Here is a 25,514-nt window from a genome sequence, read left to right as displayed (position 1 = left end):
ACCCCATGGACTATACAGTCCATGGAATTCTCCAGGCCAGAATACTGGACTGGGTAGCCTTTCCCTTCTCCAGGGGATCTTCCCATCCCGGATTGAAGCCAGGTCTCCCACATTGTGGGCAGATTCTTTACCAGCTGAGCCACAGGGAAGCCCTTCAGGGTCAGCACCAAGGGAGGTACTAATGGTTACCCTGGGACCACGAGGGCAAACTGTGCTTCAGGGTCGGCTTCATTTTAAATGAAGGAGACCCACCTTCCAACTGAGTTAATGTATATATTCTTTGAGTTAGCAAATAAGAATTTTATGGAAATAGACATGTGTGCCAAGATTTATCTGCAAGAATGTTCATTAAACTTGCATTGCCCTTAAACCTGCACCTCTCTCTCCTCCATGCCTTACCTGAAACCGAGCACAGCAGGCCTCACAGAAAGAGAGAACTAGTGAGGTGGGAACTGTCTCAGTTCCCAGCAAGAAGTTCTAAAGTCATCTGTGTTGTGTTGGACCTTTGTTCATTCACTTAGGTTACATTAAAGAGAGGTCTTTTCTCTTCACTTAGATGAATGCTTCCACCTGGATGATGAGGCTTTTCCCTCCCATCTTCTTAAGAGATATTCCTACTTTAAATATTAATACCCTCCTTTACTCCTGGATCTTCAATTTCTTACCCCCTTCTCTAGCACTCCTCTCCACAGTGATCCTTCCCTTAATAATAATAAAAATAAAAAGACAGAATCCTTCCTTGGCAATAGCCCTGAATGCTATCAAAACTTACATATGGAGCTATGGGAGTCTGTCATGGGAGAAGGAATAAAATCATCAAAGGAACAGAATAAAGAGTTCATAAAAAGGTAGAATACATATAAGGATTTGGTATATGATAAAGATACTTTTTCCGGAGAAGGCAATGGTACCCCACTCCAGTACTCTTGCCTGGAAAATCCCATGGGAGGAGGAGCCTGGTAGGCTGCAGTCCATGGGGTCTCGAAGAGTCGGACACGACTCAGCGACTTCACTTTCACTTTTCACTTTTATGCATTGGAGAAGGAAATGGCAACCCACTCCAGTGTTCTTGCCTGGAGAATCCCAGGGATGGCGGAGCCTGGTGGGCTGTCGTCTCTGGGGTCGCACAGAGTCGGACACAACTGAAGCGACTTAGCAGCAGCAGCAGCAGCAAAGATGCTTTTTCAAATCAGGAAGAAGAGATAGTTCTTCATTAAATGCTCAGATACTGGAAGAAAGTTAGCTTTTTCTTAATATCAAAATGAATTTCATTTGATCAATGATTTTAATAGAAAAAAGTGAAAGTATAAAGGATTACAGTGATAAATCCACAAATTATGAGTCTCTGCTTTTGAGTGTGGGCTGAACTTCAGAATCAGCTTCCAGTGAGTAGAGTGTGGCAAGGAAAATACTAAGTTTACAGTGGAGAACCATGACAGACACTCTGACCAAGTGATCAAGTTTACCATTACTGCAATAAGATATATTAGTATCACACGATGTGATGTGATGAGAAAAGCTCCTCACCTCTGTGGCACACCTCCCCCAAGTCTACAGCCTTGATCTAATTGTGAGAAATAACCAGACAAACTCAGATCAAGGGACATCGAACAAAATGCCTGCCCAGTGCACACTGAAGGTGTCAAGGTCATGAGACACAAGAAAAGAGAGAGGAAGTGCCACACTCAAGTAGACGTGACAGGAGAGGACGTGACAACTAAAGCAAGGTGGGGACCAGGCCTGGGTCCTGAACAGAAGAAGAATCTGGATAAAGGCCACAGTTTAGTTAACACTGTTGTCTCAGTGTTAGTTTCTTTACATTTGATGATTATTTTATGGATACGAAGTTAAGCTGGATGAAGGATATAATATCTAGAATTCCTCATGCTATCAGAAAAGATTTTGAAAGAGTGTAAACGCTTGTGACCTTGGATCAGGCAATAGTTTCTTAGCTATGGCACCAAAGCACAAGCAACAAAAGAGAAAACAGATAAACTGTACTTCACCGAAATTAAAATCTTTTGTTTTCAAAAGATATCATCAAGAAAGAGAAAAGATAACTCATGGGAGGGGAGAAAATATGTGCAAATCATATCTCTGATAAGGGGCTTGTATCTAACATACACAAAGAACTCATTTCTAGTAATAAAAAGACAAATAACATGATTAAAAACACAAAGAACCTGAATAGCTGCTTCTCCAAAGGAGATAAACAAATACCCAATATGCACATGAAAAGATGCTCAATATCTTTAACCATCAGAGAAATACAAATCAAAACCACAATAAGATACCACTTGATATCCACTAGATGGTTATAATCAATAAGATAGATAACAACAAGTGTGGGTGAGGATATGGAGAAACTGGAACCCTCCCCTACACTGCTGGTGAGAATGTAAATGGTGCAGCCACTCTGGAAAACAGTCAGTCGTTTCCTCAAAATGCTAAGTTTAATTTCCATGTAAATCACTCTTAAGTATATACTCAAGATCAAAGAAAACATGTCCATACAAAAACTTCTGCATGAATGTTCATAGGTACATTATTCACAGCAGCTCCAAAGTGGAAATGACCAAATGTCCATTAGTGAATGGACAAATAAAAAGTGATCCTGACATACTATTCAGCAACAGGAAGAAGTAAACATGGACAGACCTTGCAAACATTAAGTTAAAGTGACTAGAAGCCAGCCACAAAAAGACCACATTAGGGACTTCCCTGGTGGTCCACTGGCTAAGACTCCATGCTCCCCTTGCAGGGGGTCCAGATTCAATTCCTGGTCAGGGACCTAGATCCCATAATGCTGCAACTAAGAGTTCACATTCCACAATGAAAGCGTTCACATGCTGGAACTAAGGATCCTGCATGCCACAACTAAGACTCAGTGCAGTCAAATAAATCTATATTTTTAAAGACCACATATTATATGATTCTATGTATACAGAATATCCAGAATAGACTAATTTATAGCAATAGAAAATAAATTAGTTACCTAGGGCTGGAGAGTTGGGATTGATTTCTAACGGGTATGAGAATTCATCCTGGGATGATGAAAATGTTCTATCACTGTGTGATGGTTGCAGAACTTTGTGGACATACTAAAAACCACTGAATGGTATACTTCAGATAATGTAATGATATGGTATATAAGTTACATCTCAGTAAAACTGTTATTATGGAAAAGACATTATGGGATTATGGGAAAAACACAATTTTTAGGAAGAAACTTGGATTTGGAAAAGTTTTTCTAACTATAGTTAAAAAAATCTCAAAAATCATAAAATCATTTAACTAAAATTGTAAACATCTATATGAACAAAAAATGACATAAATAGTGTCTTATTTGTATTCTCCAGTAGATAGCATACTCCTATTTAATTTTTGTGTGCTAAATCTTAGTGCTAGCCTATATATATGTATAAATATTTGTTGACTGAGTATCAGTCCTTTTTATATTCCTTTGTACCGGAGTACTTACTTATGACTGACTCATGCTATTATGAAACAGGTTAGTCCTGTTTTATTGTAATTCTCTGTGAAAAGGCAGGCTAGAGTCATAAATGAGAAGCATTAAAAGGCCAACAAGAGGGAAAGAAAAGCTAAGCCATAGGCTGGGAGGAAATATCTGCAGAAAACATAGCCGATAAAGGGCTGACATACAATATACACGAAAAACTCATTTATCGATAATTCAACAAGAAAGTAAACAGCTCAATTTAAAAACAGGCAAAAAGATCTGGACAGACACCTGGCCAAAACAGTTATTCATATGGAAAATAAGTATAGGAAAAGATGCTACACCCCGTTTCATTAGGGAATTGCAAATTAAAACAACTGCAAACTAAAACACCTATTAGAGTGGCCAAAACCCAGAACATGGAGAGCACCACTGAGGAGGTGGAGCAGCAGAACTCATTCATTACTTCTGGGAACGCAAAACGGTATAGACACCGTGGAAGACAGTTTGGCAGTTTCTTACAAAGCTAAAAATACTCTTTCCCCGCCTCCTTTAAACTCTTTTATTAAGTAAATACTTTATGATCCAATGTAAGTATTAAAATAACACAATGCTGAATAAAAGGGAAAGTGAAAATGCCCCGTCTCAAAATGTTTCAAGAATAAATGAATTCAGGACTTCCCTGGTGGTCCAGGGGGTTAAGAATCTGCCTTGCAATGCAGGGATGTGGGTTTGATTCCTGGTTTGGGAACTAAGATCCCACATGCCGCAGAACAACTAAGCCCATGCCACACCTCCTGAGCCCATGTGCTACAACTACTGGAGTCCATACAAAACAACTCGAGGGCCTGCATGCCACAACTGAGCCCATGTGCCACAACTAGAGTCCATGCACCACAACCAAGATCTTGCCTGCAGTAACTAAGACCCTGCTGCTGCTGCTGCTGCTAAGTCACTTCAGTCGTGTCCGACTCTGTGCAACCCCACAGACGGCAGCCCACCAGGTTCCCCTGTCCCTGGGATTCTCCAGGCAAGAATACTGGAGTGGGCTGCCATTTCCTTCTCCAGTGCATGAAAGTGAAAAGTGAAAGTGAAGTCGCTCAGTCGTGTCCGACTCTTCGCAACCCCATGGACTGCAGCCTACCAGGCTCCTCCATCCATGGGATTTTCCAGGCAAGAGTCCTGGAGTGGGGTGCCATTGCCTTCTCTGGAGTAAGACCCTACATAGCCAAATAAATAAATCTGAAAAAAAAAGAAAAAATGAGGCCATGCTGTGGACCCCCTGCCAGCCCTTCCTCCACCTCTGCCTTCTCTAGACGACTCAGGCCCTCTGTCCCTGAGAGGAAGCCATATTCGGTCTCCTTCGAGGGCCCGAGGTGCAGCCATGGCAGACAGTGGGGACACCCATGTGATGGGCAGTGGCAGTGCGGGCCAGGCCTCCACAGGAGCCGCGATGGCACGATGGGCGCTGTTGGGAGCGGTGGCCCCATCAGCCCGGCCTCAGTGCCTCTCTGGGACCTCACACTCATCATGCTCGTCTTGGAGCAGTTCAAGAACCAGGACCTATTTGACAGCTTCTGCCAGGCCTGCCTGGCCCAGATGGACATCAAGCCAGCTTACCAAAACCAGAGGCAGAAAGTGGATAATTTTGTTGTCAACACATCTGGATAAGCAGGAATGGAATCCTTCTATGAACAAAAACCAGCTGTAAAATGGTCTGAGGCAGAGTGTGGTTTAGTCAGGGATGTTGGAAGCTGGAGTGGACAGAATTCCTTCTGAGGTGGTGGATCTCAAACTAACTCATATCTTCTGGCCACAAACAGAATGAGCAATTCATGAATTCCTGGCAGCCTAGAAAAAAGAAGTTGTTCCAGCGCTGCCCGCCGCCCCCCACCAATCCCCCTGAGCCTGGAGGCCAAGACCCTCCAGCTCCACCCCAGAAGGCTTCTCTAGAACATGCCTGACACATTTTGGAAGCTCCTTTGAATTAATGGTGAAGAACTGGATTCAATTACTTCATTCAACTTCAGAATGAAGACAAGCCAAGGTCCTCACTGACTTCAGAGTTCAATGCTGACTGTGGGGTGTTCAGACAGGACAGGGAACAAGCAGGGCTGTAGGAAAGTGACTGTGTGGGCCCCCGCATGGTGCTGCCATCTGGCCAGCCTGTCCTAGGGGATGACACCCAGCAGACACTACAGCTATATTAAGAAACACCACATCATCTTGGGGGTTGTCCTGAAAGTAACCTTCGTTACTTAAGAGACTGTGTAAGCAGAAGCTACCATGAATTAACACAATGATTCTCAAAGATGCAGTTTAAAAGAATGACAGTAAAGGTTGGCCAGGAGTAGGTATTTGACAATGCTTATTTGATACTGTTTCTCAAAGTTGCAAATCAGAGTGTACAAGCTATTAGCACCAGATAGCTGTAAGATTGTTGCCACCCTCTTTACATAACTCTTGTAGCTTCTGCTTCCTTTCCACTGCAAAAGGGGTCAAAACATGGGACCCTCGAATGGCTGAGGAAATGCAGAGCTGGGTGTAGGGAAAAACATTTGCAGACTCTCTGTCCAGGGCTTCTTCCTATCCTGCAAGGGCTAGGAAGTCTTGGTGTGTTTATTTTATTCTCCTGTTTGTGTTTTTTAGAGGGTGAATAAGTGGCTTAAGTTTTATATTAAATCATTTGATACTCTGAAAAAAATAAATGAATATAAGATAAATTATATATTCTTTAGAAGAGCATACAGGATCTCTTACTATCTGAACCCAGTTTATCTTTTGAAACTATTTCCCAGCATTAATCTATTAAACACATTCCCAAATATTGCATTTTTTTCACACCACTGGGCCCTTTGCTTCGTATTTTGCTGTTTTTCTTAAAAATTATTATTATGGTCAAATATACATAAAATAGGGTTTATTATCTTAACCGTTCTTAAGTGGACAACTTGTTATTTTCTCTGTCTGGAATATTAAGAAAAAAAAAATTTTTTTTTTTGGCTGGGCAGCAAGGCATGTGGGATCCTAGATCCCAGACCAGAGATGGAACCTGTACCCCCTGCAGTGGAAACGAAGAGCTTTAACCACTGAACTGTCAGGAAATCCCCTCTTTGCCGGGAATTTTCCTTCAGTTTTCTATACTGGTTAAACTTCCTTTGGAAATTTTGAAAATTTTTCTTGATAGTTCTAACCCCCTCCTTGCTCTTGTAACACATTGTACAGGATTGTCTTATCTGTCTCCTCTCAGCTTGTGGATTCCTCAAAGGCAGAGAGGGTCTGATTTATCCTGAAAACCTAGTGCCCGTTACAGGGGCTGAGCAAAGAAAGTGCTCCATCAGCTCTTCCTACACTCCTCTGCATCTCTGATACTTGCTTCTGAAGCTAAACATACTCTTAACACAGGATCCAGCAATTCCTATTGCATCTGGCATTCACCAAAATGAGTTGAAAATTAACATCCATACAAAAATCCACAAACAAGATGAACAAACTCTAGAGATCTACTGTACAACACTGTACCTATAGTCAATAACATACATTTAAAATTTTGTCCAAAGTGTGTATGTCATGTTGTGTTCTTATCACAATAAAATATACAGAATTTAAAAGATTCACCTGAATGTTTATAGCATATAACATAACTACCGAAACTATCGTAACTATCGAAACTGGGGAGATGTCCTTTAATAGGTGAGTGGATCAACAGACTGTGGTGCACCCATACAATGGAATGTTAATCAGTGCTAAAAAGAAATGAAGAGACACTGGAGGAAATGAAAATGCATACTGAAAATGCTACACCCTTTATGATTCCAACTCTATGAATTCTGGAAAAAGGACGGTAAAAGAGCAGGTCAGGTGTTCAGAAAGAGGGAGGAAGGGATCAATATGTGGAAAAAGGGGATCTGTGGGGCAGCAAGGCTATTCTGTATGATAATGTTATTAATGGAGGATATGTGTTATTACACATTTGTCAAAACCCACAGAATGTAGGACACACAGAGTGAACCTGATATAAACTCTGAACTTTAATGTATCAATACTGGCTCCCCAAGTGTGACCCATGTACCACACTAACGCAAGATGTTAGCAGGGAATGGGAGAAAGTTAGAAGGAAACTCTGTGTACTTTCTGCTTTTTTTTTTTTAATTTAAAGCTGCTAAAAGAAATAACATTTATTAACTGAAGAAACAAACAAAAAAGACAACACAGAATAAGGTAGCAGCTAAGAGAGTTCCAGAAAAACATCCATTTCTGCTTTATTGACTATGTCAAAGCCTTTGACTGTGTGGATCACAAGAAACTGTGGGAAATTCTGAAAGAGATGGGAATACCAGACCACCTGACCTGCCTCTTGAGAAACCTGTATTTAGGTCAGGAAGCAACAGTTAGAACTGGACATGGAACAACAGATTTGTTCCAAATAGGAAAAGGAGTACGTCAAGGCTGTATATTGTCATCCTGCTTATCTAACTTCTATGCAGAGTACATCGTGAGAAACGCTGGGCTGGAAGAAGCACAAGCTGGAATCAAGATTGACAGGAGAAATATCAATAACCTCAGATATGCAGATGATACCACCCTTATGGCAGAAAGTGAAGAGGAACTAAAAAGCCTCTTGATGAAAGTGAAAGAGGAGAGTGAAAAGTTGGCTTAAAGCTCAACGTTCAGAGAACGAAGATCATGGCATCCGGTCCCATCACTTCATGGGAAATAGATGGGGAAACAGTGGAAACAGTGTCAGACTTTATTTTCCTGGGCTCCAAAATCACTGCAGATGGTGACTGCAGCCATGAAATTAAAAGACGCTTACTCCTTGGAAGGAAAGTTATGACCAACCTAGATAGCATATTCAAAAACAGAGACATTACTTTGCCAATAAAGGTTCATCTAGTCAAGGCTACGGTTTTTCCTGTGGTCATGTATGGATGTAAGAGTTGGACTGTGAAGAAGGCTGACCACTGAAGAATTGATACTTTTGAACTGTGGTGTCGGAGAAGACTCTTGAGAGTCCCTTGGACTGCACGGAGATCCAACCAGTCCATTCTGAAGGAGATCAGCCCTGGGATTTCTTTGGAAGGAATGATGCTAAAGCTGAAACTCCAGTACTTTAGCCATCTGATGTGAAGAGCTGACTCATTGGAAAAGACTGTGATGCTGGGAGGGATTGGGGGCAGGAGGAGAAGGGGACAACAGAGGATGAGATGGCTGGATGGCATCACTGACTCGATGGACGTGAGTCTGAGTGAACTCCGGGAGTTGGTGATGGACAGGGAGGCCTGGCGTGCTGCGATTCAGGGGGTCACAAAGAGTCGGACACAACTGAGCGACTGAACTGAACTGAACTGAACTGAAGTGAACAGACTCTGGAGTTTGTCTAGACTGTGTTTGAATTCAGCAAGTTATGAACTCTCCCCACTTCATCAGCTCTGAGGTTTATTGTCAACCTTTGTCTAGAAAATACTATTGTGCAGGACCCAGTACGTCTCACACAAAGCAAGTGACTAATACACATCTGTTAACCTGACAGGTACCCTCCTAATTACAAGTGACTAATACACATTTGTTAACCTGGTAGGTACCTTCGTAATTACAATTTTAACTCATCCAGCAATCTGCAAATCTCTGGTTTATTTTCCTAAAACTAATTCCTGGATTATAATGATAACGATGAGGCCTTTCTCAGTTTTTGTCTCTTATAGTGAAGCATCTGTCTGCATGTGAAGGAGTTTCTAAACATGGAACAAAAAGAGTAAATCTCAACAAAGGGTTTTGTATTTTGGATTTGGAGTATATAATAAAATTTATATTTTCATGGGCATATAGAACAGTTATGAATTTTCAATTTTATTACCACATGGTACTCTTTTATGACTTTATGAGACCTGTGGGACAGCTACAATCCTCATTTACAACAGAAAGAGAGAAATTCAGATGACCCCAGTTAACCCAGTCTCTATCCTTCCAACACCAGTCAAACTCTGAGGCTACAACTGGACTTGACCTTGTCTCTGAAGTTATAGGACCTGAAACTAGCTGTTTCCTTCCTCCCTCCCTTCTTCCTCTCGCTTTCCTTCTTTTCTGATTAAAAGGAGATGTCGGCCTGGCAAAGGCTAATTATTTATATTCTTAAGCACTCAACTGCATAACTGATTTATTTTTACGCTTTATGCTTTCCAATAAAATGAATTTTTTAAAAAGTAAAACCTAGCATCAGACAATTAGATTATGATGAACGCAGGAGGGGAAGGGGTTTGAAGCACTGAACCCTAAAGCCTCTTAAACACTAGAAATCTGTTTTCTGAGAGTCACTCTTTTATTAAAAAAAAAAGTCAAGGTATTAATTTTCTCTACTTGCAAACAGCATACTAAAAACTGTAATATTGGGAATAACTTTTTAAAATCTACGTATCCCTTCACCTTTACTAAATCTTAAAAAAAAAAAAAAGGCAAATAAAGATATTATAAGAGAGCTCAGTTCCAGAATTCAAATAGAGTATTATCATCATTTAAAAGAATACTTACTTATTTATTACAAAAATACATTTTTTTGATGCATTGTAATTAAGCATACAGAAGTTATCATTTGCTTTAGCAATCTGATGGTTTGGTCCCAGACAAAACTGTAATTCCATTGCTATATAGCTAATAATTTTCTTAAAAATATCTGGAACTGGGTAGTCTAATTTCCTTCAGGGGGTTAAAGAAAGTCACAACCTTTACTCCTTTTTTGAATACAAATCTGACACTTAACTTTAGAGATTTAAACACTTAGACACCTTGGCTAAATTTTGGTAGAGAAGTGAGGTCAAAAAGTTCAGCGAACTCATGATATCACCATACAAAATCACACTGATGGCAATTCTATGTCCATTTCTTTGATGTCTGTAGTCCTAACACCAGGCCATGAAAACAGCAATGATTTAGCTGCTGCTGCTGCTGCTGCTGCTAAGTCGCTTCAGTAGTGTCTGACTCTCTGCAACCCCATAGATGGCAGCCCACCAGGCTCCTCTGTCCATGGGATTCTCCAGGCAAGAATACTGGAGTGGGTTGCCATTTCCTTCTCCAATGCATGCATGCACGCTAAGTCGATTCAGTTGTGTCCGACTCTGTGCGACCCTATGGACAGCAGCCCACCAGGCTCCTCTGATCACAGGATTCTCTAGGCAAGAATACTGGAGTGGGTTGCCCTTTCCATCTCCAGCAATGATTTAGAGACCCAATGAAAATAGAAACAGTAATTCTGGTGGGATCTGGATAGCACCTGACCCAAGAATGATTTCAATTAAATTAAGAGGAGGGCAGATTGCATCTGATTACTCTGAAATTTTGATAAACATAAAGCATATTGTGGACAAAAAATGTCACCTGCTAATTTCAGTAAATGAAAGATGTTGTGGCCATCAAGCGATCAGCCATAGCAGCTGCCTCCAACAGTACAACCCTGAGGGGATTCAGAATGGAGAAAAGCAAGGTGCTGGCCCTAGATAGTAAAGATGCTTGTCAAAGGAATAACTGCAGCGAGCCCAGACTCTCGCATCTTCCCGTACAGAGAAAAGTGCTAAATTCATTAATTTGAGATGTCTAGTTTTCTCTAATTAGTAACCTTTTGATGTTCCAGCTACCTGTTTTTTCTGTTTTCACTTCCCCAGCCCTAAACTCCTGTATATCCTGGCTATTCCCCTAACTCTCTGAAACAGTCCTTCAGAGCTATCTCAGAGGCTGTCTCCTGGGTTTAAGTCCTCAGCATTTCTGTTGATCATATCAGGCTTCCCTCATGGTTCAGTGGTAAAGAATCTGACTGCCAATGCAGGAGATGTGGGTTCAATCCCTGAGTCAGGAAGATAACCCTGGAGAAGGAAACGGCAACCCAATCCAGTATTCTTGCCTGGGAAACCCCATGGACAGAGGAGCCTGGTGGGCTACAGCCCATGGGGTTGCAAAGAGTCAGATATGACTTAGCAACTGAGCATGCACTCATGTCTGTTGAATAAAACATAACTCTCAACTTTTAGGTTTTGCCCTTCACCCCACACACCTCACTAGTTGACCTGACTAGTTGGTGACCACAAAAGGACCTAGATCTGACTCCTCTCCTTCAACCTGAACCCTACGAGGAACGAGAGCCTTGGTACCAGTAGTGGCCTCTTCTGCTCACCCACCTCCTTGGAGAGTCAAGATGAATCCAGGTGACTCTTTCCTGGTTCTAGGAGCTCCAGATTATTGGTTGATGATTCTGAGTTTTATCTGGAGAAGTATAATAGGTACCTAGCTCCCCAGTTTGCAGATGTTGAGTTGAAAGCTCCCTGGCTGAAAGACACTGAGTGGACTGGGTGATTAAGTGAGAGGCTGGCCTAATATCTTTGCCTCCAATTAACATTCCAGCTAGGTTTATCTACATACAAAACTTACACTTCCAAGTATTTACTTAATTGGGAATTATAGGAAATCATGCCTTAAAAATGACTAAGATGGGGTTGTTTCATTGTGTACAGAGTTAAGTCAGAGAAAGCCAGCTTGATAAAACATCTTTTCAGAATTCCCTTAAAGAAATAAAAGTCCTCTAGGAGGAACTTGCATTTCTCTTTCTGTGTCTTTGCCTACTTGCCTAAATGCCTACTTGATCTTTGGTGTTGTATGGGGATGTATGTGTGTGTGTCCTGAAAGTTGGTCTCGGCCATCCAGAAGGTACACATATGTGGTACATCTGTCAGCCAATAGAACAGACTGAGATTCTGCACAGTCTGTTGTCCACTGTGCCAACTCTCAGGGACTTTGCAATCTTAATCTTTATTGTGTCAGCCTTCATTTTCTTAGACTATTTTGGGGAGTAAAGCTTCTGGATCTTGTTTAGGTGGCATTCTCCACACTCTCTTGTGGGGAAGCCTCTTGCATCTTATATGTTTGAGTCACTTTTAACATATAGCTCTTTAAGGGCCAGATGATGATCTTTTAATTGGAAAAACTTTTAAATTGGTAAATTTTTAGAGCGCTCTCATAACAAGCACTGTTTTAATGGTACCCATGAAAAAAGCAAATTAGAGGGTGGGAAAACACATATAATGATTAACCTAAGAACTCCTTTAAAACAAACAAAGAACAAAAGTTTGGGAAGACTTATTTTTGGTCTCTGCTTCCCCCTCAATGGGTCTTATAGATGCTAATAAAAGCATTAGAATAATTAATGTTAAGATGAAAGTTAAAAAAAAAAAACTGAAGGGGAAGTCTACAGATTTCTTCCCAACAAGGTGAAAATTTTTAAGGTACTTGTTTCCCAAAATAAAGAAATCTATAGATGGTTATTGATAAATGGGATAAATAAGACAGATGTTAATGGGATTAAAGCAAAAGGATTTGATGCAACACTAAGTAAAGATGGATGAGCCAAAGGGACCCTGTTGGTTCCCAATATTAATGAGCCCCAAACAAGTCTGCTGTATTTACCCAGTTTAAAAAATATATACCCTTAAAAGGCTGGGGAAAAAAATATACTTAGCTACACAGAAGAACTGTACAAAAAAGATCTTCACGACCCAGAACATCCTGGAATGTGAAGTCAAGTGGGCCTCAGAAAGCATCACTACGAACAAAGCTAGTGGAGGTGATGGAATTCCAGTGGAGCTATTTCAAATCCTGAAAGATGATGCTGTGAAAGTGCTGCACTCAATATATCAGCAAATTTGGAAAACTCAGCAGTGGCCACAGGACTGGAAAAGGTCAGTTTTCATTCCAATCCCAAAGAAAGGCAATACCAAAGTATGCTCAAACTACTGCACAATTGCACTCATCTCACACACTAGTAAAGTAATGCTCAAAATTCTCCAAGCCAGGCTTCAGCAATATGTGAACCGTGAACTTCCAGATGTTCAAGCTGGTTTTAGAAAAGGCAGAGGAACCAGAGATCAAATTGCCAACATCCGCTGGGTCATGGAAAAAGCAAGAGAGTTCCAGAAAAACATCTATTTCTGCTTTATTGACTATGCCAAAGCCTTTGACTGTGTGGATCGCAAGAAACTGTGGAAAATTCTGAAAGAGATGGGAATACCAGACCACCTGACCTGCCTCTTGAGAAACCTGTATTTAGGTCAGGAAGCAACAGTTAGAACTGGACATGGAACAACAGACTGGTTCCAAATAGGAAAAGGAGTACGTCAAGGCTGAACATTGTCACCCTGCTTATTTAACTTATATGCAGAGTACATCGTGAGAAACGGTGGGCTGGAAGAAGCACAAGCTGGAATCAAGATTGACAGGAGAAATATCAATAACCTCAGATATGCAGATGACACCACCCTTATGGCAGAAAGTGAAGAGGAACTAAAAAGCCTCTTGATGAAAGTGAAAGAGGAGAGTGAAAAAGTTGACTGAAAGCTCAACATTCAGAAAACGAAGATCATGGCATCTGGTCCCATCACTTCATGGGAAATAGATGGGGAAACAGTGGAAACAGTGTTAGACTATTTTTTCGGGCTCCAAAATCACTGCAGATGGTGACTGCAGCCATGAAATTAAAAGACGCTTACTCCTTGGAAGGAAAGTTATGACCAACCTAGAGAGCATATTCAAAAGCAGAGACATTACTTTGCCAACAAAGGTCCGTCTAGTCAAGGCTATGGTTTTTCCTGTGGTCATGCATGGATGTGAGAGTTGGACTGTGAAGAAGGCTGAACACCGAAAATCGATGCTTTTGAACTGTGGTGTTGGAGAAGACTCTTGAGAGTCCCTTGGACTGCACGGAGATCCAACCAGTCCATTCTGAAGCAGATCAGCCCTGGGATTTCTTTGGAAGGAATGATGCTAAAGCTGAAACTCCAGTACTTTGGCCACCTCATGCGAAGAGTTGACTCATTGGAAAAGACTGTGATGCTGGGAGGGATTGGGGGCAGGAGGAGAAGGGGACGACAGAGAATGAGATGGCTGGATGGCATCGCCGACTCGATGGACGTGGTGAACTCCGGGAGTTGGTGATGGACAGGGAGGCCTGGCGTGCTGCGACTCATGGGGTCGCAAAGAGTCGGACACGACTGAGCAACTGAACTGAACTGAACTTGTCAGGTTGTCAGGTTCAGTTCAGTTCAGTTCAGTTGCTCAGTGTGTCCGACTCTTTGCGACCCCATGAATTGCAGCACGCCAGGCCTCCCTGTCCATCACCAACTCCCGGAGTTCACCACGTCCATCGAGTCGGCGATGCCATCCAGCCATCTCATCCTCTGTCGTCCCCTTCTCCTCCTGCCCCCAATCCCTCCCAGCATCACAGTCTTTTCCAATGAGTCAACTCTTCGCATGAGGTGGCCAAAGTACTGGAGTTTCGGCTTTAGCATCATTCCTTCCAAAGAAATCCCAGGGCTGATCTGCTTCAAAATGGACTGGTTGGATCTCCGTGCAGTCCAAGGGACTCTCAAGAGTCTTCTCCAACACCACAGTTCAAAAGCATCGATTTTCGGTGTTCAGCCTTCTTCACAGTCCAACTCTCACATCCATACATGACCACAGGAAAAACCATAGCCTTGACTAGACGGACCTTTGTTGGCAAAGTAATGTCTCTGCTTTTTAATCTCTAGGTTGGTCATAACTTTCCTTCCAAGGAGTAAGTGTCTTTTAATTTCATGGCTGCAGTCACCATCTGCAGTGATTTTGGAGCCCCAAAAATAAGTCTGACACTGTTTCCACTGTTTCCCCATCTATTTCCCATGAAGTGATGGGACCAGATGCCATGATCTTCGTTTTCTGAATGTTGAGCTTTCAGTCAACTTTTTCACTCTCCTCTTTCACTTTCATCAAGAGGCTTTTTAGTTCCTCTTCACTTTCTGCCATAAGGGTGGTGTCATCTGCATATCTGAGGTTATTGATATTTCTCCTGGCAATCTTGATTCCAGCTTGTGCTTCTTCCAGCCCACCGTTTCTCACGATGTACTCTGCATATAAGTTAAATAAGCAGGGTGACAATGTTCAGCCTTGACGTACTCCTTTTCCTATTTGGAACCAGTCTGTTGTTCCATGTCCAGTTCTAACTGTTGCTTCCTGACCTAAATACAGGTTTCTCAAGAGGCAGGTCAGGTGGTCTGGTATTCCCATCTCTTTCAGAATTTTCCACAGTTTCTTGCGATCCACACAGTCAAAGGCTTTGGCATAGTCAATAAAGCAGAAATAGATGTTTTTCTGGAACTCTCTTGCTTTTTCCATGACCCAGCAGATGTTGGCAATTTGATCTCTGGTTCCTCTGCCTTTTCTAAAACCAGCTTGAACATCTGGAAGTTCACGGTTCACATATTGCTGAAGCTTGGCTTGAAGAATTTTGAACATTACTTTACTAGCGTGTGAGATGAGTGCAATTGTGTGGTAGTTTGCCAATTAGTTGGGGCAACATTTAGACCAGTTACAATATGACAAGAGGGCTTGTGCCCCTTGGCTCAATCCCTTACTAGGGATCTGAGAACCTTTTATACAAAATAGTCAAAATGGTTGGAGAATAAAAGAAAGGAAAGCTTCTAGGACTGCTTTTAAGACCAAAGCCTATTCATTGGGTTCTAATTGTCAACTAAAAGTTGACAGAATTGAGATGAAAGTTTATAAAAATTGGTATGTTTAAATAGGCTTTATATAAGATGTTTTACATCTCTTTTGCTGAATTATATTGTGGGATAGACATGTTTCACTGGGCTTCCTCTTCTTGGTATTCTAAGACAGGGTATATTAATCTGGCCCCTAGGAAATATTATTTAAACATGTGAAAGGAAACCAATAGGGTTACCTGAGCCAAGACAATATAAAGTAAAAACTGGGAACTAATATTCAGAGGCTAAAAATAATAATAGACATTTTGCTCTGGGTCTTACCTATGTACTCAGAAAGAGGGGCTTTGTCAATGCATTACGCAAGTTTTTGAAGGCATGACAAATTAAACCCTAAAGTTCTAAAACCCAGGACTCTTTTTTGATTTGCAGTTTAGCTGGAAATCTCTGATACAAAAGCAAATCATAGTAAGTATAGATGGACAAATCAATCTTTTACTATCAGGAGCTACTGTATCTTGCAAGTCTCTACAGATCAGAAATGTAAATACAGCTCCCAAAAAACTGAGACTGAGGCTAATTAGCTCAATCAAATAAAACCTGAACTGGAGGGGGGAAAGTGGGAAAAAGACCTTTTAAAACTCAAACTGTTGGAAAGGTCCCCTCACTCAAAATCTAATTCTTAGCCTCCTTAAGGGTTTATCAAGGACAAATATAAATCTGAAGACCTTTCCACAAATAGTGAAGTATTAATCTGACCAAACAAATTTATCTTATTCCAACTGTTACTTATAAACTTGTGAGTTTATATGGCAATACCCGATTCATAACTAAGTTTTTAGAGTGAATCTATGCGATCTCTAGTTTTGTCTGTTTATGTGTCTGGGTGTACATCACATATGAGATATCTCTGACTCTGGAAAATATGAACAAAATTAAACTTATAAAAGAGGTCTATTTAATTGACTTAAAGTAAGTGTTTACAAACTAAATATTTCTAAATATAAAAGCAACTTGTTGGAGGGAATTTGGGGTTCACATGGTCTAGACAATATTCAATATTAAATTAACATCTGATATTAAAGTTATATTAAGCTCATTGGTTTAGTCAATACAGACATGTCTTACTTTTATTGTACCTAAGTTTACTGAAGGTCAGTAAGTTCATGTCATTTCTGTTATAGAGTTTGTCAATGTGAAAAAAAAATTAATTTGATATGACTTTAAGTTAACCAATAAAGGTAAATGAGAAAAGTTTTCTGGTGAACTCTTTAGGAATTCTTTTGTTTTGGGTATGTTTATCTTAAAATAGTTTCTTCAGATTTTTGGTAATTTGAATTTTGATAAGTTAAATGATGGTAATTCCTTGAATATCCAGGTCATTTCAAATAAGATAAAATACTGGAACATTAATTGCTAAACAGGTCTGAATTGACCTACTTTTGTTTCCTCACAAGAGGGAAACCAAAGATCTTTGGCTTTATTGGACATATCTTATATCACATAGAATAAAGAAATTATGTTATGAGAAGATATATGTTTCTAGAAGTTATAGAATATCCCAAATGGGAAATGCTGGTTTCACAAACAGTTCATAATCACTTGTTCCTTTCAGGTTTCTGCTAAAGATTAAGGTTTTTAAGGGTTAAAACTATAACATGTAATCAAAGCCACTAAAACTATCAAGGGAAGTAGTTCAGTGTATAAGCAAAGTAGGATGTATGTTTTCGGCAAAAGAAGACTGAAGAATAGAAATGAACCTGTTGGAACTGTAAGGGTGATTTTGTCCTAGAGCCAGTTATTTCTGGATTAAAAAACTTAAGGAACAAACTAATAAGAATAGAGAAAGTTGTGGAAGGTCTATAGAAAAAGAGCCCTGAAAAAGGAGTTTTGAAAATGGTCAGGCTAGGATTAGATTAAATTTAATAATGTAAATGGATTTTGTAATTAAAAGTAGGCTGGAGTAGGACTGGTCTTGGTTCCTCTCTCTGTTAAGAGAAAAAAATTTTCCCTGCTTTTGATAACAGATTGAGTTTCTGTGCCTCTAAATGATCTGTTTTTGCTTTTGAAATATTTTGTCACTTTGGTTAAGTGAATAAGTGTTGTTTCACAATGACCTATGATCCTACTTGACCAGTGTTTTGAAACCTTTTTGATATTTTTGACAAACGTCCCAAATAGCAAATTCTAACTAAAGTCCTTTTGACCTTCAACTAACTCTGGGATACTTCAAAGGAACCCTGATATCGCAGAGAGATATTAAACTAATTAGGTTTATTTATGTTAACGTACATGGGAAACATTGTCACATAAGCGGTGGTGAAGCCATCTAAGGTTAGATGTCATTAACACATATATTCTAAAATAAATAAAGAACTCCCACAAATCTGGTATACCCTGTTATCAATATAATGCTATTAATCATAATTCTAGTTATTATCTTAAAATGCTGTCTGTCACAGAAATATCCAAGTTTCTTGTCAACTGCATTGTAATCAGATCTTTAACCATGTCATTTTAAGTATTTTGTCATTTATAGACAATCATTGCTTCACTCTGATACTTTTGTAAAGTGAAGATTTTCAAGATTTATAAAAATGACTTTTTGGCATATACAAATTCCTGATAATTTTCAGATCATATCACTGAACTGAAAAACCTTTCCTCTTACACTTACCTACAACAAGTTGATAAAGTATACCTTTGTAAATGAAGATGAAACATTATCTTTCTCTCTATGTGATCCCTCCAAAATTTGGCTTGTTCAGCTGGTTCTCCTCTGGGTTGGATGGCTTATTTCAACCAGACTACAACTAGTTATACTGATCATTGTTTTAATTTGCTCTCTTGTTGGATTCAAATTACTTATGACTCGTCCCTCTCTCTGCTGCACTATGACCTTATTAATGTTATTAGCTGAATTACTTATATCCTTTCTATTTCATAAGATTTCCTTTGGCATCATCCAATGTTTAACCAGGCCTCCAACAAAATTAATGTCTTAAGACAATTTACATATAGATTAACTCTACACAGAATAATTGTAACAGTGCAATTCAGATATGGGAATAAACGGCAAGGGAAAACATCTCCTGGATCATAATAAACTAGTGAGACAGGCACTCCAGAGAATTTTAGATTATCAACAGGGCCTGATCCAAAAATAACACATTGGGTGGCCTATCAACAGAATCTTCGCCCGATCTAGGAATGAACCTTCCTAGCACCAAGGGACAAAAACTGGTCATGAAATGATTCCCAAACGTTGGTCAAATTTATGACTTAGAGGAGGCACTGTGGACAAAGAATATCACCTGCTGTATCAGTAAACAAAGGATGTTGTGGCCATCCAGCTCTCAGCTACTGCAGCTGTCCCTGACCGTGTACTCTGAAGGGACTCAGGATGGAGAAAAGCAAGACACTGGGCCTAGATAGTGGAGATGCATATCAAAGGAATGATTTCAATGAGCCCAAACTCTTACATCTTCCCATACACAGAAAAGCTCTAAATTCATTAACTTGAGATATATATTTTTTAATTAGCAGTAATCTTTTGATGTTCCAACTACCTATTTTGTGTGTTTCACTTGTTTGTTTTTGCAAAAACTCCTATATATCCTGGCTTCTACCTTACCTCTTCAGAGCTGTCCCTCTTAAGAGGCTGTCTCCTGGGCTAAGTGCTCCCTGTGCCTGCTGAGTAAAACATAATCCTCAACCTTTTAGGGTGTGCATTTTTTTTCAGTCAACAGTATTTACACATTAGGTGTCGTAAAACATGCACCAGTAACAGAAACTTTAAATTCCAATTATTTAATACATGGTAGACAAATTTGACAAAATTCTACTTTTGTGAAATTTACATAATAATATCCGTGAATTTGCAATATGTACACTTGTTTATTCTAGAACCAAAATTTAATTTAAATAAACTACAGAAAACATTAAGTCAGTTTTGAGAGATATCTTGGAGTAAATTTTTTTAACTGTTTTTAAGTAAAACAAACAAAAACCGTCCAACGACATCATTCTACTTTTTTTAAGGTGAAAGGGGAGGTAATGAGGTATTACCAAGTCATCATGATGGTTCTAGGGGCAACCATAACACGATACGCCGTAGAGTTAATTTTAGACAACACAGAAAAATTCCCGGCTCCAGAGACAACCTGATGACTTGGGTACCATATAAAAGTCAGTGTGACAGAACAGAGTTCAAATTCTTAAGAAAGGAGTAGGACGGCTGCAAGACGCAAGTCAGGAGAGGATCAAGGAGAAAACCTGTGTAATAGCTAATTTACCCATTTTCCAACAAGGCTGTTGCAAGTCTAGGACATCTGGGCTTTGGGAAGAGGGTCAGCACCAGGGTTCGGGGAAGATTCCGCTCGGGAGCCGCGTTGACAAGTTTCCTCCGCCCGTGACCTCTGCCCTAGTTGTCAACTTTTTCAATAGGGACAAGCCCGGGGAGGAAACCAGGATCCACCTGGCGCTGATCGCGCGCCCTTGCCCGAGTTCCTCCCTAGAGAGGTGAGCCCGGACTGGCCCCGCGACCTTGCCCTGTCAACCCGCGCCCGCCGACCCCGCTCACCCGGGCAGGCCAATCTGGCCAGCAGCACCTGCATGTTCACAGCAGACAGGACGCTGGCCGACGCTTGACTCGTATGGGGAGGTTGGGCTTGACTCGTATGGGCGCGGGACCTCTAAGCCACTGGGGGCGCCATCGCCCGCCGAGACGCAAGCAGTTACCACCTGTCTGCTCCGCGGAACGCTCCAGCTTCACCAGGCTCCCGCCTGTCTTGTTGTACGCGGGCGCCACGAGTGACGCCACGAGAGACGCGACGCGACGCGACGCGACGCCCGCAGCGCTTCCGGGTCACGGACCGAAGGGGCAAGGGAAGGGACTCAAAGTCCCAGCGCCGCCCGCGGCTGCAGGCTGAGCGGCCTCTCACCCGGCGTGCGCTGAGGGCGCCAGAATGGTTGGGGAGGGGTGGGGGGGACCACAAATCCCAGGATGAATTGCGCGCAGAGTCCCAAGACTGTGAGGCGGAGCGGCGCGCACGGCACCTTGGGAGCTGTGGTCTTCTGCTCCGGCGTCTGGGAGCCCGTTGGGAGGTTTTCCCCTGGAGCGGAGAGCAGCCTCAGGCGAACTCATTGGCATCTGATTGGCTGTCCCGAGAAAGTGACAAGGCTTCGCGGTCCCCGGCGGAGAGCCGAGAGGAGGCGGGCCCGCTGGGCTTTGGGCGCGAGCGGTTGAAAGACGGTTGGTATTGGTTCGGCCTCCCAAGTCCGGTCCAGTCGCCCAGCCCCGCTCCATGGCGAACCCTGAAGGGCTGCAGGTTTCCCCGCCGCCGCCGCCCCCTTCTTCTCCTTCGTCTTCAGACACGTCTTCAGCATCTTCCCCCAGCGCCCCGGGGGGTTTGGGCTGGCCGGTTCCGAGCAGGAGCAGCGGCCGACTGGTGGACCCGCTGGAAGAGGTGGAGCTGCAGATCGGAGACGTGAGTGCGGCCGGCGGGTCCGGGCCGTGTCCCGCACGTATTCAAGAGCCGCGTCGGGAGTCCAGGGCATCCCTCTCCCGCCGCGCCCGCGCCGGGTCTTCGTGCCTGGACGTCTGGTTCAGCTCTCGCGCTGTAACCCGAAACGGCGCAGTTTACAAACCCACCGCCCTGCCTCGTCTGCGGGGCTGAGGGCCAGACAGGGATTCCTCTGCTGGATCTTGATCCGTCTCCCTCCCCCTCGCCTTGTTTAGCTGGCCGCCTGCCCAGAGCCTGCTGGCTAGGCGATTATCCTTCTGAGCGGACCCAATTAGGATGGGTTAGTCCCCGCCCCGTGGTCCAGATTGCTTCCCCTAACAGTACAAAGACCCGTCCCTCTGATGGCCGGGATTCCTGGTCTGAACTGCTCCTGTTGAGTCTCCAGTTTGTAGACGCGCGCGTACACTCACAGCCACCCAGCCACCCATCGCACACAGTCGGGTTTCTCAATTTAAGGTCAAGTGAATGAAGTCTGTAGGGTGTCGTCTTAACTGGGAGATCCTCCTGTGCAGATTGCAAACCGCGGGGTGAACTCCGTTATTCTCTCATTCCTCAGCAAGTATTTGTTTTAAAAAGGTGGCTGAAATGCTAACACAGCTTCGTCTTTGCTGAACCAGGCTGTTCCAAGTGAGTGTGTAGAATGCAGTGCTGAAGTGTTTGTTACCCAGGAACAGTGTTACTTTACACGGTGGGTGAAGAAAGCATTTGATCAAGAAATGAGTTTTCCACCAAGAGTACCGTGTTTTCTGCATGGGTGTTGTTTTTGTTGGTGTTAATTGTGAGCTCAGAGTGTCTGTTCTTTGGTTCATACGATTTCATTGTCTCCAGTGTTAAACAGATAAAAATAGCGGAGCAAGTCGCTTCCTCCCATCAGTAAGAGCTGTATCCTAAGTCCTTCAAATACTTCTGGTACTTGGTGTCAACGGGCCCAAGTCGTCTTGTTGAGCTAAATGAGACTCTAGTGTATTATAACCCGAAAAAGATGCTGACTGGTCATGTCTCATACATAATGTATATCTTTCTAGTAGGCATATGTCCTCAAAGCTTACTTAATGTAGAAATTTTTTTAGGTTCCACTAAAGAGCTGACGTGTCTTAGTTTGAAGATTTTTAACTTTTTAAAGAAAAGAACTTGGGCATTGGATTCTAAGCTATTTTCAGCCAGGTTCATAAAATAGGGAGAGAATTTAAAAAATAAACTTACATTGTTTTTTTTTTTTTTTTTTAACTTTCAGGCAGCATTTTCATTAACCAAACTTCTGGAAGCCACATCTGCAGTATCAGCTCAAGTGGAAGAGCTTGCTTTCAAATGTACAGAAAATGCACGTTTCCTTAAAACATGGCGGGACCTCTTGAAAGAAGGCTATGATTCCTTGAAGCCTGACAACTGATTTGACTGTAATAATGCATACCTCCTCATCTATGGTGTTTGCACATGTACCATGGAGACTGGATAATCACACGGTTTTGGATACTGAAGATGAAATTTTTCTTGGTTTTCTTCATTTTGTGTAAACAGGATGCTGATGTTATTTTTGAGGCTGATTCATATTTGTTTATCTTTAAACACTTTCTGTTCTCTGAACTTTCAAAGAATCTTTTATGAAAGTTATCAGTAGATAATAATGCCACAGTGTTACCAGTAGCAAACTAGGTGGACCATTATGCTCTTCTATTTGCAAGAAGATGCCAAGAATAGCAGAATTTGAAATTGAGCTTTATTTATGGCCCAAAGAAGGTAAACTTTCATGTTACCAATGTTAGATTTAGCTCCACTGGGCTAAGTTCCCTAGAACCAATGATTGTGTCTTAGTTACTTACATATTTCCAGAAACCTAAAACACTGTTACACAACAGTCACTAAATGTTTGTTAAATAAGAGTTGACAGCATAATTAAAAGCTGCTTTTTCTTCTTAATTTTAGCATAAGGATGTTAATTGTTTCTTGAAAAAGTATTTGAGTCAGAACCTCACTGACTTGAAGGAAAATGTTATCTTTTTTTTTTAAACAGGAATTTGAACTTTGATAACAACTTTTTAAAATATATGATAAATATTTTTTGCCCCTCTGTGATGCTTTTCAAAAAAACTTTTACTGAAGCCTATCTTGAAAAAATACATATTTTTTTCCCCCTCTATTTCTGAGGTTAACTGCTTTTATGGATATTTCTTATATTCACTGTTTTGTATGTTTAATTGTTCTCCTTAAAGTGCCTTATAAAATTATGGCTTTGTGTTATTACTTTTGGAGCTTGGCAGGTAATAATTTTATATTCTGAATGTAATAATTCTAAACAAGTACTTTAAAAAATGCATCAAATTTAAATGATGTAATTATTTTCATATTATTTGATCTTCATGAAAATGCTCTGTTTTACGTCTCATATCATACGTTGTGCACGCGTGCTGTCTCTTTTGGTGAGTTTGTGTCATATGTATCGATGATTAAGCCAACTAATTCTCTGTTGTGTGACTTCTGGACATATCTGATGCAGCATCTTAATTCTTGTAGCTGTGGAGGTATGCACAGAACTACACTTCCAAGCCCCACAATGGGCCTGTGAAAGGGGACACATGGATGGGCAAAGGATAGTTTTATTTAACATATTAAGTCACGGTTCTTGATTAATCTTTTATGTTAAAGATAACATTTGTGGTGTGTTACTATACCAAAGAGATGCTTATTTTGATGCTAGAAAAATATTTTTCTTATGTGTCGTGAAAATTGCAATTTTTAAAATCTATAAAAATAAGCTTGTTCAAAGCAAATGTTATTTTCATTTCTTCAGGTTCATTATTTTAAAACTTTGTTGAAATATTTCAAACGTAAGAGGAAAGGTGAATCACTTAAAGAACACCTGTATATTTCCACCATGCAGATTTAATAAATGTTAGCATTTGGTTATTTTTTCTTTAGATCTATGAACATATTAATATGAAAGTGTTAGATGCATTTGAAACTTATTTTATTACCTTTTGATTCCATCCCTTTCTCCCCAGAGATAACCTCTGTCCTAGAGGGATTGCATATTCTAGTTTGTGTTTTTATGTTTTTAATACACATATGTGTTACCAAAACACTACAAAGTACTATCTTGAAACTAATATTATTGACTGTATGTCAAATAAAAAAAATACTATGTTGTGTGTGTAGTAACCAGCCTCCAGAGGGCCCCAGTGGTCTTCTTCTGATATTCCTTTCTTATAGATAGTCCCGCACACTGAATAGTGCTGCCTCGTGTAAGTACAGGACATTGAGGAAATGCAGTATGATTTCGCAGGTGATACCTTTTGCCCATTTTTCTGTTATGTTTTGTCTTTTCTGTATGGATTTATAGCTATTACATATTTTCGATACTACATAATGCTCTGTTATGTATGTTCTTTCCAAAAGTTTAAAAAAAGTTTTTAGTGTTTTTAGTGTTTAGATGTTTAATCCACCTGAATTTCTTTTGGCTTGTGGTTTAGTTCTTGGGTTTTGTTTTATTTATTTTTGTATGTGTATAGCTGTTCCTCCAAATACCATGTTTCAGATGCTATATGTCATTCAATTAACATACAAATGACTTGGTCTGAATTCTGCATTCATTGTTTTGATCTGTTTGCTTCATCTCATGCTAAGATTCTCTGTAACTTCCCCTGGTTTAGCTGTATCATAAATGTGATCTGTACTACTTTGCTCTTTGTGTGTGTGAGTTCCTCTCCCTGCCTGCCCCACCCCCCAACATACGTTTTTCTAAGGTAGAAAAATCATGTTAATTGATTTCTAATTTTATTCAATTGCCATTTGCTTGGGTTAACCCCCAATTTCAGGCAGTGAGCCTTCTGAGGACACTTAATTCCTCTTGCAAAACTCATAGCCGCTATTGTTTGGAGTCCACAGGCCCACAGCTCAGCTCTGCTCACAGTTTCTGTTGCCATGTGTGGTCCACAGAGAAGTTCATCTTATTTTCAAGAGTGACTTAAAAAAAATCATACCTTTTTATATTTCTTTTTGCTGTGCTTCATGGGAGAG

The 25,514-nt window shown here is 41.0% G+C and overlaps 2 protein-coding genes and 1 pseudogene across 4 annotated transcripts in view; 2 read left to right on the top strand and 1 right to left on the bottom strand.

Annotated features, from left to right (window-relative positions):
- Nucleotides 1-20,777, bottom strand: part of ETFDH (electron transfer flavoprotein dehydrogenase) — a 44,233-nt gene extending 23,456 nt beyond the window's left edge. Inside the window, exon 1 of one of the 2 annotated variants that reach the window (XM_006073910.4) lies at nucleotides 20,558-20,777. In XM_006073910.4, coding sequence (XP_006073972.2) covers nucleotides 20,558-20,591 — 34 coding nt within the window. In that variant the 5' untranslated portion in view covers nucleotides 20,592-20,777. Of the gene's footprint in view, nucleotides 1-20,270; nucleotides 20,498-20,557 lie in introns of those variants that run through there. The other variant, XM_006073907.4, reaches the window with a different exon arrangement.
- LOC123465051 lies at nucleotides 4,845-5,424 on the top strand (annotated as a pseudogene).
- Nucleotides 20,778-20,932: 155 nt separating the features above from the next.
- Nucleotides 20,933-25,177, top strand: C17H4orf46 (chromosome 17 C4orf46 homolog). Of its 2 annotated transcripts, XM_044930388.2 has the most exons (3): nucleotides 20,933-21,464; nucleotides 22,118-22,188; nucleotides 22,735-22,867. In XM_044930388.2, exons 1-3 carry the CDS (start codon nucleotides 21,282-21,284, stop codon nucleotides 22,748-22,750), a joined length of 270 nt encoding a protein of 89 aa, XP_044786323.2. In that variant the 5' UTR covers nucleotides 20,933-21,281; the 3' UTR covers nucleotides 22,751-22,867. The 2 variants fall into 2 exon arrangements, with proteins under 2 accessions (XP_044786323.2, XP_006073968.1); XM_006073906.4 differs by lacking the exon at nucleotides 22,118-22,188 and having other exon boundaries at nucleotides 22,735-25,177.
- The last annotated feature ends 337 nt before the right edge of the window (nucleotides 25,178-25,514 follow it).

Source organism: Bubalus bubalis, chromosome 17, assembly GCF_019923935.1.
Source record: "Bubalus bubalis isolate 160015118507 breed Murrah chromosome 17, NDDB_SH_1, whole genome shotgun sequence".
Classification (NCBI taxonomy): domain Eukaryota; kingdom Metazoa; phylum Chordata; class Mammalia; order Artiodactyla; family Bovidae; genus Bubalus; species Bubalus bubalis.
This window is presented reverse-complemented; position numbering and strand designations above follow the sequence as displayed.